Genomic DNA, 14,426 nt, shown 5'->3' with positions numbered 1-14,426 from the left:
TTTCTATCAATGTGATTTTTTCAAAAATTCTTAATGAATCCGTACTTGAATCAAGAACATATTTTTTACTTGCTTTCAGAAAATCCGTACTTATTGTATAGACACCCGGTATTAATCGGTAAACAGATCTTAAACCAATATGCCCCAATCTGATATTGTCAGACAATTTAAGTGGGACACCACAATACCAAATTTCTTAGCACCACCTTCCAATGGATCCATCCGTCATTTTAGTCAATCAGTTACAACTAGGGGGGATGTTATTCAAAATCAATTCCAGATCGGGAATTTGATTTCTAGAGTTGTATGAGAGAACCTACTTTAAACAATTGCATAATTGAAGTGATTCGATGTTGCTTATCATTATAGAATCCTTTCTTAAACTAATATATGGCAATTAAACCAGGAAAACATTTTTATTAATTAAAACACTGTAACAATCACAAATTTTTAATTTTCTGAGAACCATACAAATAAACAATTCACAAACGTTTTAAAAGAAATTCGATATTTTCAATCAAAAATCAAGTACATTTTACAAGCAACAAAAATAACAACTACATGAAATACAAAGTAAAATTACATACAAAAATTTTAAGAAAAAAAAATCAAACAAACTGGTTTAAAGCAGAACACAAAATTAACTCATAAAGGATATTAATGAATAATATATCCTTCAATGAACACATATACAAAGATACACAAAATACTCTACCATATATAGATTATCAAAAGGGAATAAAAGTTCCCACACTCTCGAACAAGTCATAAACGCAAAAGTTCAATCACTAACTAACACTCATACACACGAAAGCAGTGACATTTATACTCTCACAAACAGTGCCTCTTACAATTACCTGTTGTTGGTGCTGCTGCCGTTTGCAAACATTGCAACCGCAACCATATCAAAAGTAGATCTGCCAACAAAATGTACAAAACGTCTGGAGACTAAATTCCCAAAGGACAACAGGATACCGAAAAAAGAAGAAAATTAAATGCTGAGAGAAGATTAACAGATAATGAAATTGGCCACAATAATCAAAATCATGAGGATGATGAGTAGCACACACACACTTATACACACACCCCTTTTCAACACTTCTTGTAATTCAATGTGTTGAGCACATAATTATAGAGAGCCAGAGATATGTAGGTGATGGCAATAACTTATTAGTGTTGGTTTAGATATTAAAGGAATGAGAATGGTACACACGAAAAGAAATTGTACAAATACTTTTTATCAATCAGAAAATATTAGATTTCGAATTTTGTTTTTTGGTTTATGAATATAAAGAATGTGAAATGGTTTATCAGCAGGCCGGTTATCGTAATAAAAATTTCAGAACATAAGGGTTTTCAGATAAGTGTTAGCAGTCCATGTGACCCAAATAACCTCAATCTTACCATTAACGGAAACCCTCAATATTTCGATCAATGTCTCCCTGCAGATTTTCTTAAATGGCGGATCAAAGATCTGTCAAGGCTGTCAAACCTTTACTTTATTATTCACTTGAAGAAACTCCAGATGATCGGATTCTTAAGTTACTAGAAAAATCAGAATATGAAAAGGATGTTGATTGGACAAGAATATCGGTGATGTTCACAAAATTTTATATGAGAACACAAGGTATTCAATTCTTTTGAACGTGCACTAAATCTAGCCTATTCTATAAAAACATTTAAAGATCAGATATCGGACAACACCAGAATATGAAAAGAACGCCAGAGCGGAAACCAAAGATTTTTGATTTCTCACCGAACCTTTAACATATGGTGAACAAAACTTGAAACCAAAAAGGGGTAGAAAACTATGGAAACGGCCAGAACAGGAGAAGAAGGGTAGACCAAAGGAGCCAGGCCAAAAGGGGACGGGGAGGCCAGGGGACAAGGGAACCCCAGGGGGAGGAAAAGGGAGCGGGGGAAAACGCGGAAGGGGAAGGGGCACCAAGAGGGGACAAGAGAGCGCCACGGAGCGAGAAGAAGCGAGCGAGCGAGCGAGCAGCGAGCGAGCGAGCGAGCGCGCGAGCGAGCGAGCGAGCGAGCGAGCGAGCGAGCGAGCGAGCGAGCGAGCGAGCGAGCGAGCGAGCGAGCGAGGAGCGAGCGAGCGAGCGAGCGAGCGAGCGAGCGAGAGAAGAGCGAGCGAGCGAGCGAGCGAGCGAGCGAGAGCGAGCGAGCGAGCGAGCGAGCGAGCGAGCGAGCGAGCGAGCGAGCGAGCGAGCGAGCGAGCGAGCGAGCGAGCGAGCGAGGAGCGAGCGAGCGAGCGAGCGAGCGAGCGATCGTATCTAGCGAGCGATCTAGCTATCTACACTATCTATCTATCTACTAGCTAGCTAGCGATCTATCGAGCAGCAGCATCTAGCTATCTAGCTACGAGCTACGAGCGAGATCGATCTAGCGAGCGATCGATCTGGCACTAGCATCGAGCGAGCTATCGATCTATCTATCGAGCTATCATCATCAGCATCTATCTATCAGCTATCTAGCGATCTATCTATCTAGCTAGCATATCTATCTATCTCATCTATCTATCTATCTATCTATCTATCATCTATTATCTATCTATCTATCTTCTATCTATCTATCTATCTATAATCTATCTATCTATCATCATCTATTATTATCTATCTATCTTTTCTTCCTAACTATACCTACATTAAGTACCACTGGTACAAAAGTACCCCTTATTATTCATAAGCATCCCGCTTCAAACTCATCACAATGTGGCAGATTAAAAAAAAACTGATGATAACAGTTAAATTTGTCAGCAAAGAGGCAAGAGAGAGAAACACGCTTCCACATTAACAAAGAGACCAGTGATAATACTAGTGTATGACACGTGTCATAAGCTTTTTCTTTTGAGCATCCGATAATGATCATCAAATAATGGTAATTTTGTTACAACAACTTACATATGTATAATTAATTTATTTAATGACCATAATTGAAATTCAATATTTTTCTAAAAGATTAACAAAAAAATTACTTACTATCTATTATATGGCGAAAAAAAGCAACGAAGTTGCAATAAGATTAAAAGATAAATGCTAGTAAGAGTAAGGATATTTTGATTTTGAGAATTTTAAAAGTAAAATGATTGTTAGTAGCGGAATAATTATAGTGTTTATTTTATATTTAACTAACAGTTATATGTTTTTAAGAGTTTAAGCAAATAATTGTAGATTGTATATGTTTAAAATGGTACTTAATGTGAGAAAAATTAGTTATAACGGTGGGAACTTTTATTTGAAATTTGTGAAATTGTGGGAATAAAATTGTAAGAGCAATGTTGCGTTGAAAAAATTTTATAATATTTTAAAAGAAATACATCAACAAACTTTAAATTAATTAAAAACTGTCTTCTTTGTCACACTGTGACAGTTTATTTCTTGAGGAATATTTCTTTATTTTGTCCTGATAATTGTAAAATTGTAAAAACAAACACATATAGTTGTTTCATAAAATATAATTAAAAATTGTGTGTTTTTATAGTTTTCGCTTACTAACCCCATCCAGCTTACTACTTGTATCTGTCCTGGGATATCACATTTCTAAAAACAACAAAAAAATATTACAATATTTGGCGCGCTTCATTCAAGTGTACTTGAATTGGTTGCTTAAAGAAAATACTACAATCAATTTTCAATATTTGAAAAAAATGTGTCACATTTATGAAGTCTCTATAAAGTAATTTAATACTTTTTAATAAACACAATGATCCCATGTATTTTTTTGTAGTGTGTTTTTTTATTAGCCACTGTATTTAATATTTTCTTTCTTCGACACACACAATCACTCAGTTAAGTTAACGAGGCCACAATTCTGAAACAGTTAATTTTTTATTAAAAAATTTCAAAATTTCTTAGTTTATATCCTTATAATTGTAGTTGTAGGAAAGCAAAAAGGGGAAATATATTTAAACCATCGTAGACCAGCTGTCACCTCTGGATTTTAGCAGTTTCAATGTTAGAGGAACTAGCTCGTACCATGACATATTGCTTTGTGTTGACAGTTGGAATGGTGAGATATCGATACTTTTGTTCGTCTTATTTTTTTTCTGAGTACAAATATAACATGTCTCGGAAATGTCATAAGGTCCTTAAGGAAACATTAAGTAGGAGTAGTTTAGTTGGACAGTTGTTTAAATTTGGAAATTTATTAAGAAAAACAATGTGAAAAGTATATTTTTTAATTACTAGTAAAAATGGTAAACAAAACTGGTTAAAGTAGATAGAAATTAATACGTCTTAAATAAAGCCAACTATAAACTAATGTGTCCTGGATGCTACAACTTTTATTCCAAACCTAATTAAAGTTCACCTTGTACAACTTGTGGACCAACTTGCCAATAAATATTTGTCATTAATGCTCAATAATTACCTAGCAAAAACTTGGTAATGACTTCCAATTGTAACCACTTACTTTTTAATGACTACTATATATCGTCCTGATTACAAAGAAGTAGATGCTTTCAGTTGGAAGCTTAAGAGTGTGGACTCGGAAAGATTGTATTGCACTTTCTCCTAAGCTATCCAATAAATGTTTGACAAGGATGGAAATGAATTGACCGATCCTGACCCAGAATATCAAATTTAGATGGATGCGTTTTCTTTTGATAACAAATATATCGGATCGGAAGAAGGACAACTCTTCACCTTCTTAATCTAGGCAATTAGCCAATATTCCCCAAAACATTTAAACTCCAAAACTTTGATTATCAATATTAACCTGTTGCAAAAAAATAAAACAATAATTATCAAAATACACAAATAAAAATTGAACTCTCTTTGACACTGATTTCAATAATTCCCACACTGTCTTCTCAGAAGAAAAAAAAAAAAAACAAAATAAAGAATATACAAAAATAAGCGAAGAAAAAACACCGTTTTCAAATTGCTGATACATATATTTCACTAAAAATGTAGTCAAGTGTAAAGGCATTCGATGATGAAGATCACACTCGACCAATATCACATTACATGGTGGGAATTCTTTACACTGTCTCATGACTCTCTACTATACTTATGATCGTACAATGCACAACAACATATACTATCACTCTCAAAGCGGTAAGAAAGTCAACTCTACAACCACTATCAAACAAATCAACGACGTGTGTGACAAACAACTGAGATTTAAACGTAGTTTCAACCGGTTTCAATTAAACTCCAGTCTATTAAACAATCTGGGTATAAATTACACAGTGTTGACAAAGTTAAGAACGAAAAAAAAATTATAATAATTCGATCAAGAAGCAAGAACAGCAAAGCATACTTTGTCGCAAAACAAAAAAATGTTGCTTCTGATTGTCAAATTGAATTAAAAATGAAATATGAATGAGAAAGTCTACCAGTCTTCGTTAAAGTTGGAATATGAAATATGTATATATAGAAATTTTAAGTTCTCAAGAAAAATTGTAATAATGCTTCATCATTTCCAGTAGTGATATCAGTAAATGTAAAGTAGTTATTAAGAAGAGGGTGGAAAGATAGCGTTTCGACAGGGTGCAACAATTGGCAACACCACAACGGCTAACCCTACAAGGCCTTGATTACGGGTAAAATGAATTAAAGACATACCTGTTGGAACTAATCCCTTCTATTACCGTTATGTTCGCGAAAAAGATCGAATTAAAGACCGGCATAATTTGAAGATCAGGGGGATTATTCTATAACATCATACAATACTCGATCAATGTCGGTGTTGCGGAGATGACAATCCTTGGTCGTTGTTCGTTCAATTCCGAGTCGTTTCAGTGCGAAGTACCGATTGTCGTGGGAACGATGAAATGATAAAAGCTTATGCAAGACAGCTATCAATACTGTGCAACAAACAGATATCAATTTCCACCGCGATAGTACGCACTAGAGTGCTATTGGCGCAACTAAAATCGGGATGTTATTACACGTTAAAACTAGTATTGGTAGAGAATAAACGACATCATTCAAGATCTCTATTCTACTTATGACATAGGCCCATACAATGTTCAACAGCCTTTCAACTTCAAACTGAGTTAGAATCTGAATCACTTTCAACCGATCCGACAGTCTATTGGGTATAGATCTAGCTGATTTGGATAACTAGAGCGAAGAAGATGAAGATTAGGAAATAATATAACTTTGATGAATCGTTACCAAGGCTCCGTCGAAGGCAAGGTCTCCAGTCTTCAGGAAATTGCTATTTTATTATTTTATTTAACTTTCTAAAGCGTAGAACAAATTGCAATTGGGCGGTACTTATATTGGATAAAGTAGTCCCCTCGCTAACCACTTTCCAACAATTAGTAAATATATCAACTCGATAAGAAAGATGAATAGTTTTCTAATTGAATGGGCCAGTATATAAGAACAAGACCGGGATTGCGAAATGAAATATGTAAAACCTTTGGCAGAATGGTCAGGCTGATATAAACGAGATTCACCAGGTCCAATGCACTTACAATAAGTTGCATCGTACCGCAGAGACATGAATCTGATTATTGACTTGCAAAATATGCCTTTTCTGCATGAACAATTTGTGGATATTGGGACAATCGATATCGATCGAAACTTTTATTGAAATCCTATTGAGATATCGATCGATGCAATAAAAAAGAAGGTATTCGATAAATACGAAATCTAAAGTATTAGGTGAAACAAGCCAGAATTTTGTATTCTGGTAGAATAATCTAACTGATAGCATTACAAGGAATGAACATTCATCTTGGTTTTCGTTTGTTAAAAACAAATTATCCCACCAAAATAATGTGGCACTGAATACAAAGCCAGATATAAACTTTCCACTGCAGCCATTACAAATGGCCGCAAATATTGTATTGGAAATATTAACATTCTCTTGTACTTGTCTAACCATCTAACAGGCATTTAATAAAACTGGCCTTTTCCAACACATTAAAAAAAATAGAAATGGATTTGGTTTTCTTTTCTGTTTCGTATGTGTATATATTTTTTTCTAATAAACAGACGCCAATATTTTTAACATAAAAGCAAACGATGAAGCCCCAAGAATGCGCGCTAACGCCAAGAAAAAGTATTTCATTGATTTTTGAAACCAAAGAAATATTTTTATTTTGGAAAATGTTTTCTTTTTTTTGTTTTGTACGTCGTATTAAGTTGTAAACATGAAGAAAAAGGCGTAAAATTGAAAAAAAAGCAAATGGAAATGCCAAACAATCTAACGTCTAGAGTATACATAGTAGTGAAAAGAAGATTTATGTAGAGAGCGATCATGTGAATGTTAATTGTTGTTAAAAGGACTAATCTTAAAAATGTAGAATTTTAATATGTTACTAAATTATTGTTTATTTTAGAAAATAAATTAAGCTTATTTCAGAAAGAATATAAATTCGAATATTACTAGTTAATTAATGTAATTTTAGGTTCGGTTTTATCTATCTATCTATCTATCTATCTATCTATCTATCTATCTATCTATCTATCTATCTATCTATCTATCTATCTATCTATCTATCTATCTATCTATCTATCTATCTATCTATCTATCTATCTATCTATCTATCTATCTATCTATCTATCTATCTATCTATCTATCTATCTATCTATCTATCTATCTATCTATCTATCTATCTATCTATCTATCTATCTATCTATCTATCTATCTATCTATCTATCTATCTATCTATCTATCTATCTATCTATCTAGCTATCTATCTATCTATCTATCTATCTATCTATCTATCTATCTATCTACTATCTATCTATCTATCTATCTACTATCTATCTATCTATCTATCTATCTATCTATCTATCTATCTATCTATCTATCTATCTATCTATCTATCTATCTACTATCTATCTATCTATCTATCTATCTATCTATCTATCTATCTATCTATCTATCTATCTATCTATCTATCTATCTATCTATCTTATCTATCTATCTATCTATCTATCTATCTATCTATCTATCTATCTATCTATCTATCTATCTATCGATCTATCTATCTATCTATCTATCTATCTATCTATCTATCTATCTATCTATCTATCTATCTATCTATCTATCTATCTATCTATCTATCTATCTATCTATCTATCTAACTATCTATCTAACTAACTATTTATCTATCTATCTATCTATACATACGTGTATTACTCAAAAACTACGACCTGTAGTTTGGTTACAAGATTTACAGGACGGACTGCTTAGCGGACCAAAAAAGTAATTCTGATTGAACAAACATCTAATAGAGAATCCTTAAAAACACTAGATCTTAATCAATTAACGCTACAACATGTGTGTTTAAATAAACATGATTTGTGTAACAATTGTTAAATTATTTCTAACACAAGAAACAATTTCATTCCACTAGTAATGTATTTACTTTGAACATATCAAAAGAAGGATTTTCTGGTTGATGATTTTAACAAATCAAGTCAATAAAAAAGTCAAAAATTTTATTTAAAGCCACCCTGGCAATGAGCCCTCAAGTAACATTGATACACAAACCTACAACAAGATATTAATGACGATAATTGAGAGAACTATTAATTAAGTACCGGATAATATGAAATTCTCCCTTTATTATCAAAGAAAGTACCAAAAATGTTGGTCTGCCCATTTGTGTTTGTTTAAATTCTTAAGTGTAAAAATTATAAGGGAAGTTCGTTGTTAAGTTAATAATGGGTGAATGCGAGCAGACCCATGAGGTGGATGTGGTAAAGGAATTATTATTAGGGTTGTTTATTTGAATGCGGTTTATTTTGTAACCAAATTTGAAGAAAAAGTTATTGTAATTAATTTGTAACCATAGTGTTGTGATTGATTTGAAAGTCTACTTTTTTCCAAATACACAATATTTGCACAGGTGAATGTATCAAAACTTAACTCACACCTGTATTTGCAAAACAATTTTATTATGCTTATACGAATGTGCAATTAAAGGATCTTCTTTAGACAAAACTTTTTCGAAGCAGGACATTCATATTCCATAGCTGAGGTATTGACAAATGGACGACAGAAAACTCGGAGCTCTTGAAAGAGGAAACAAAAATCTTTAAACATTTCAAATTTAATTAAACAGAAACCTTTGAACTTTTAAAAAAGATAGATAGAAAATATTTTATTATTTTGTGACAATTTCTTATCTCAAAATAATTATTCAAAATTTATTTAGAAATAATAAACAAGCTATGCTGATTTAAAGACAAAGTAATTAGTTGAGTTCTAGCATTACTCTTAGAAAGAATAATGAAACTCTTCTTAATAATAGGTTTAATTTGTGGCCTTATTATCGCTAATAAAGCGGCGGTAATGAGAGGAAATTATGCAGATCCAAGTAAAATTTTATTAGATTAAAACTATAAATTCTAAATAATATTATTATGTTTTTTTTTATATAAAAAGGACACCCAGGTAAATGTGTATATCGTGATATGATATTGTCGCCTGGAGAACATCCCTATTCAAAGTGTGGGCGCATGTTGTGCGGTGAAACTGGATGGATAGCTTTTCATACGTAAGTTTAAATTTTTTATTTACTTTATACATTATAAACATGTCTTTTGTCTATTCAGCTGTGGTGCCATACTACCACCAGAAGGTCATAAGCTGGGAGAATCCGTTTATCCAGATTCACCATATCCGAAATGTTGTGAAAGGCATTATATTCCAATTGAAAAGGAAAATGAGTAAAATATAAAGAAAATCCAAAAACTCGCAAAATTTAATAAAAATAAAAAACTCAACTTTGTTTATACAAAATCAATTAAAAAACTTAAAATTGGCCATAGTTCCTTAAAAAACGCACCAATGGAGAAAATATTGAAAATTTGTGATCACTCATATTTCTTACCAAAAATCGATTTTTATACCAAAAACTTAAATCGGCTGTAGTTCCTTAAATAACGCTCCAATTGAGAAAATATTGAAAATCACTCATATATTTTTATATGAAAAATCGATTTTTATATGATTAATTTAAAATCGGCTGTAGTTTCTTAAATAACGCTCCAATTGAGAAAATAGTGAAAATCCGTGATCACTCATATTTCTCACCAAAAATCGATTTTAATATGAAAAACATAAAATCGGCTGTAGTTTCCTAAATAACGCTCCAATTGAGAAAATAGTGAAAATCTGTGATCCCTCATATTTCCCACCAAAAACCGATTTTTATATCAAAAACTTAAAATCGGCTGTAGTTTCTTAAATAACGCTCCAATTGAGAAAATAGTGAAAATCTGTGATCACTCATATTTCTCACGAAAAATCGATTTTTATATGAAAAACTTAAAATCGGCTGTAGTTTCTTAAATAACGCTCCAATTGAGAAAATAGTTAAAATCTGTGATCACTCATATTTCTCACCAAAAATCGATTTTTATATGAAAAACCTTAAATCGGCTGTAGTTTCTTAAATAACGCTACAATTGAGAAATAGTTAAAATCTGTGATCACTCATATTTCTCACCAAATATCGATGTCTATATGGAAAACTTAAAATCGGCTGTAGTTTCTTAAATAACGCTCCAATTGAGAAAATAGTGAAAATCTGTGGTCACTCATATTTCTCACCAAATATCGATTTTTATATGAAAAACTTAAATCGGCTGTAGTTTCTTAAATAACGCTCCAATTGAGAAAATATTGAAAATCTGCGATCACTCATATTTCTCACCAAAAATCGATTTTTATATGAAAAACCTAAAATCGGCTGTAGTTTCTTAAATAACGCTCCAATTGAGAAAACAGTGAAAATCTGCGATCACTCATATTTCTCACCTAAAATCGATTTTTATATAAAAAGTTAAAATGTGCTGTAGTTTCTTAAATAACGCTCCAATTGAGAAAATAGTGAAAATCTGTGATCACTCATATTTCTCACCCAAAATCGATATTTATATGAAAAACTTAAATCGGCTGTAGTTTCTTAAATAACGCTCCAATTGAGAAAATAGCGAAAATGCGTGATCACTCATATTTCTCACCAAAAATCGATTTTAATATGAAAAACATAAAATCGGCTGTAGTTTCCTAAATAACGCTCCAGTTGAGAAAATAGTGAAAATCTGTGATCCCTCATATTTCCCACCAAAAACCGATTTTTATATCAAAAACTTAAAATCGGCTGTAGTTTCTTAAATAACGCTCCAATTGAGAAAATAGTTAAAATCTGTGATCACTCATATTTCTCACCAAAAATCGATTTTTATATGAAAAACTTTAAATCGGCTGTAGTTTCTTAAATAACGATCCAATTGAGAAATAGTTAAAATCTGTGATCAATCACCAAAAATCGATTTTTATATAAAAAACTTAAATCGGCTGTAGTTTCTTAAATAACGCTCCAATTGAGAAAATAGTGAAAATCTGTGATCACTCATATTTTCCAGGAAAAATCAATTTTTATATGAAAAACTTAAAACGGCTCTAGTTTCTTAAATAACGCTGCAATTGAGAAAATAGTGAAAATCTGTGATCACTCATATTTCCCAGGAAAAATCGATTTTTATATCAAAAACTTAAAACGGCTGTAGCTCCTTAAATAATGCTCCAATTGAGAAAATAGTGAAAAACTGTGATCAATCATTTTTCCCAAGAAAAATCGATTTTTATATCAAAAACTTAAATCGGCTGTAGTTTCTTAAATAACGCTCCAATTGAGAAAATATTGAAAATCTGTGCTCACTCATATTTCTCACCAAAAATCGATTTTTATATGAAAAACATAAAATCGGCTGTAGTTTCTTAAATAACGCTTCAATTGAAAAAATATTGAAAATCTGTGATCACTCATATTTCTCACCAAATATCGATGTCTATATGGAAAACTTAAAATCGGCTGTAGTTTCTTAAATAACGCTCCAATTGAGAAAATATTGAAAATCTGCGATCACTCATATTTCTCACCAAAAATCGATTTTTATATGAAAAACCTAAAATCGGCTGTAGTTTCTTAAATAACGCTCCAATTGAGAAAACAGTGAAAATCTGTGATCACTCATATTTCTCACCTAAAATCGATTTTTATATAAAAAGTTCAAATGTGCTGTAGTTTCTTAAATAATGCTCCAATTGAGAAAATAGTGAAAATCTGTGATCACTCATATTTCTCACCCAAAATCGATATTTATATGAAAAACTTAAAACGGCTGTAGTCCCTTAAATAACGCTCCAATTGAGAAAATAGTGAAAAAATCGATTTTTATATCAAAAACTTAAATCGGCTGTAGTTTCTTAAATAACGCTCCAATAGATAAAATAGTGAAAATCTGTGATCACACATATTTCCCACCAAAAATCGATTTTTATATGAAAAACTTAAAATCGGCTGTAGTTTCTTAAATAACGCTCCAATTGAGAAAATAGGGAAAATCTGTGATCACTCATATTTCTCACCAAAAATTGATTTTTATATGAAAAACTTAAAATCGGCTGTAGTTTCTTAAATAACGCTCCAATTGAGAAAATAGTGAAAATCTGTGATCACTCATATTTCTCACCAAAAATCGATTTTTATATGAAATACTTAAAATCGAAAATAGTGAAAATATGTGATCACTCATGTTTCCCAAGAAAAATCGATTTTTATAAGAAAAATTAAAATCGTCTGTAGTTTCTTAAATAACGCTCCAATTGAGAAAATAGTGAAAATCTGTGATCACTCATATTTCTCAACAAAAATTGATTTTTATATGAAAAACTTAAAATCGGCTGTAGTTTCTTAAATAACGCTCCAATTGAGAAAATAGTGAAAATCTGTGATCACTCATTTATCCCAAGGAAAATCGATTTTTATATGAAAAACTTAAAATCGGCTGCAGTTTCTTAAATAACGCTCCAATTGAGAAAATAGTGAAAATCTGTGATCACTCATATTTCTCACCAAAAATCGATTTTTATATGAAAAACTTAAAATCGGCTGTAGTTTCTTAAATAACGCTCCAATTGAGAAAATAGTTAAAATCTGTGATCACTCATATTTTCCAAGAAAAATCGATTTTTATATGAAAAACATAAAATCGACTGTAGTTTCTTAAATAACGCTCCAATTGAGAAAATAGTGAAAATCTGTGATCACTCATATATCCCAGGAAAAATCGATTTTTATATGAAAAACTTAAAATCGGCTGTAGTTTCTTAAATAACGCTCCAATTGAGAAAATAGTGAAAATCTGTGATCACTCATATTTTTATATGAAAAATCGATTTTAATATGATAAACTTAAAATCGGCTGCAGTTGGTTAAATAACGCTCCAATTGAGAAATTAGTGAAAATCTGTAATCACTCATATTTCTCACCAAAAATCGATTTTTATATGAAATACTTAAAATCGAAAATAGTGTGAAAATATGTGATCACTCATGTTTCCCAAGAAAAATCGATTTTTATAAGAAAAATTAAAATCGTCTGTAGTTTCTTAAATAACGCTCCAATTGAGAAAATAGTGAAAATCTGTGATCACTCATATTTCCCACCAAAAATCGATTTTTATATGAAAAACTTAAATCGGCTGTAGTTTCTTAAATAACGCTCCAATTGTGAAAATCTGTGATCACTCATATTTTCCACCAAAAATCGATTTTTATATGAAAAACTTAAATCGGCTGTAGTTTCTTAAATAACGCTCCAATTGAGAAAATAGTGAAAATCTGTGATCACTCATGTTTCCCAAGAAAAATCGATTTTTATAAGAAAAACTTAAAATCGGCTGTAGTTTCTTAAATAACGCTCCAATTGAGAAAATAGTGAAAATCTGTGATCACTCATATTTTTATACGAAAAATCGATTTTAATATGATAAACTTAAAATCGGCTGCAGTTTGTTAAATAACGCTCCAATTGAGAATATAGTGAAAATCTGTGATCACTCATATTTCTCACCAAAAATCGATTATAAGAAAAACTTAAAATCGGCTGTAGTTTCTTAAATAACGCTCTAATTGAGGAAATAGTGAAAATCTGTGATCACTCATATTTCCCAAAAAAAATCGATTTTTATATGAAAAACTTAAAATCGGCTGTAGTTTCTTAAATAACGCTCCAATTGAGAAATTAGTGAAAATCTGTGATCACTCATATTTCTCACCAAAAATCGATTTTTATATGAAAAACTTAAAATCGGCTGCAGTTTCTTAAATAACGCTCCAATTGAGAAAATAGTGAAAATCTGTGATCACTCATATTTCTCACCAAAAATCGATTTTTATATGAAAAACTTAAAATCGGCTGTAGTTTCTTAAATAACGCTCCAATTGAGAAAATAGTGAAAATCTGTGATCACTCATATTTCTCACCAAAAATCGATTTTTATATGAAAAACTTAAAATCGGCTGTAGTTTCTTAAATAACGCTCCAATTGAGAAAATAGTGAAAATCTGTGATCACTCATATTTCTCACCAAAAATCGATTTTTATATGAAAAACTTAAAATCGGCTGTAGTTTCTTAAATAACGCTCCAATTG

General features: G+C 31.4%; 1 protein-coding gene across 1 annotated transcript; it reads left to right on the top strand.

Annotated features, from left to right (window-relative positions):
• The first annotated feature begins 9,165 nt into the window (after positions 1-9,165).
• Positions 9,166-9,734, top strand: LOC119607158. The gene is made up of 3 exons (XM_037960960.1): positions 9,166-9,295; positions 9,364-9,475; positions 9,534-9,734. Exons 1-3 carry the CDS (start codon positions 9,208-9,210, stop codon positions 9,649-9,651), a joined length of 318 nt encoding a protein of 105 aa, XP_037816888.1. The 5' UTR covers positions 9,166-9,207; the 3' UTR covers positions 9,652-9,734.
• The last annotated feature ends 4,692 nt before the right edge of the window (positions 9,735-14,426 follow it).

Source organism: Lucilia sericata, unplaced genomic scaffold (genome assembly GCF_015586225.1).
Source record: "Lucilia sericata isolate MDLA Ls3-8-SP2 unplaced genomic scaffold, ASM1558622v1 Contig000665F_arrow, whole genome shotgun sequence".
Classification (NCBI taxonomy): domain Eukaryota; kingdom Metazoa; phylum Arthropoda; class Insecta; order Diptera; family Calliphoridae; genus Lucilia; species Lucilia sericata.
Note: the sequence above shows the minus strand (reverse complement) of the source record. Positions and strands in the feature narration are given on the sequence as shown.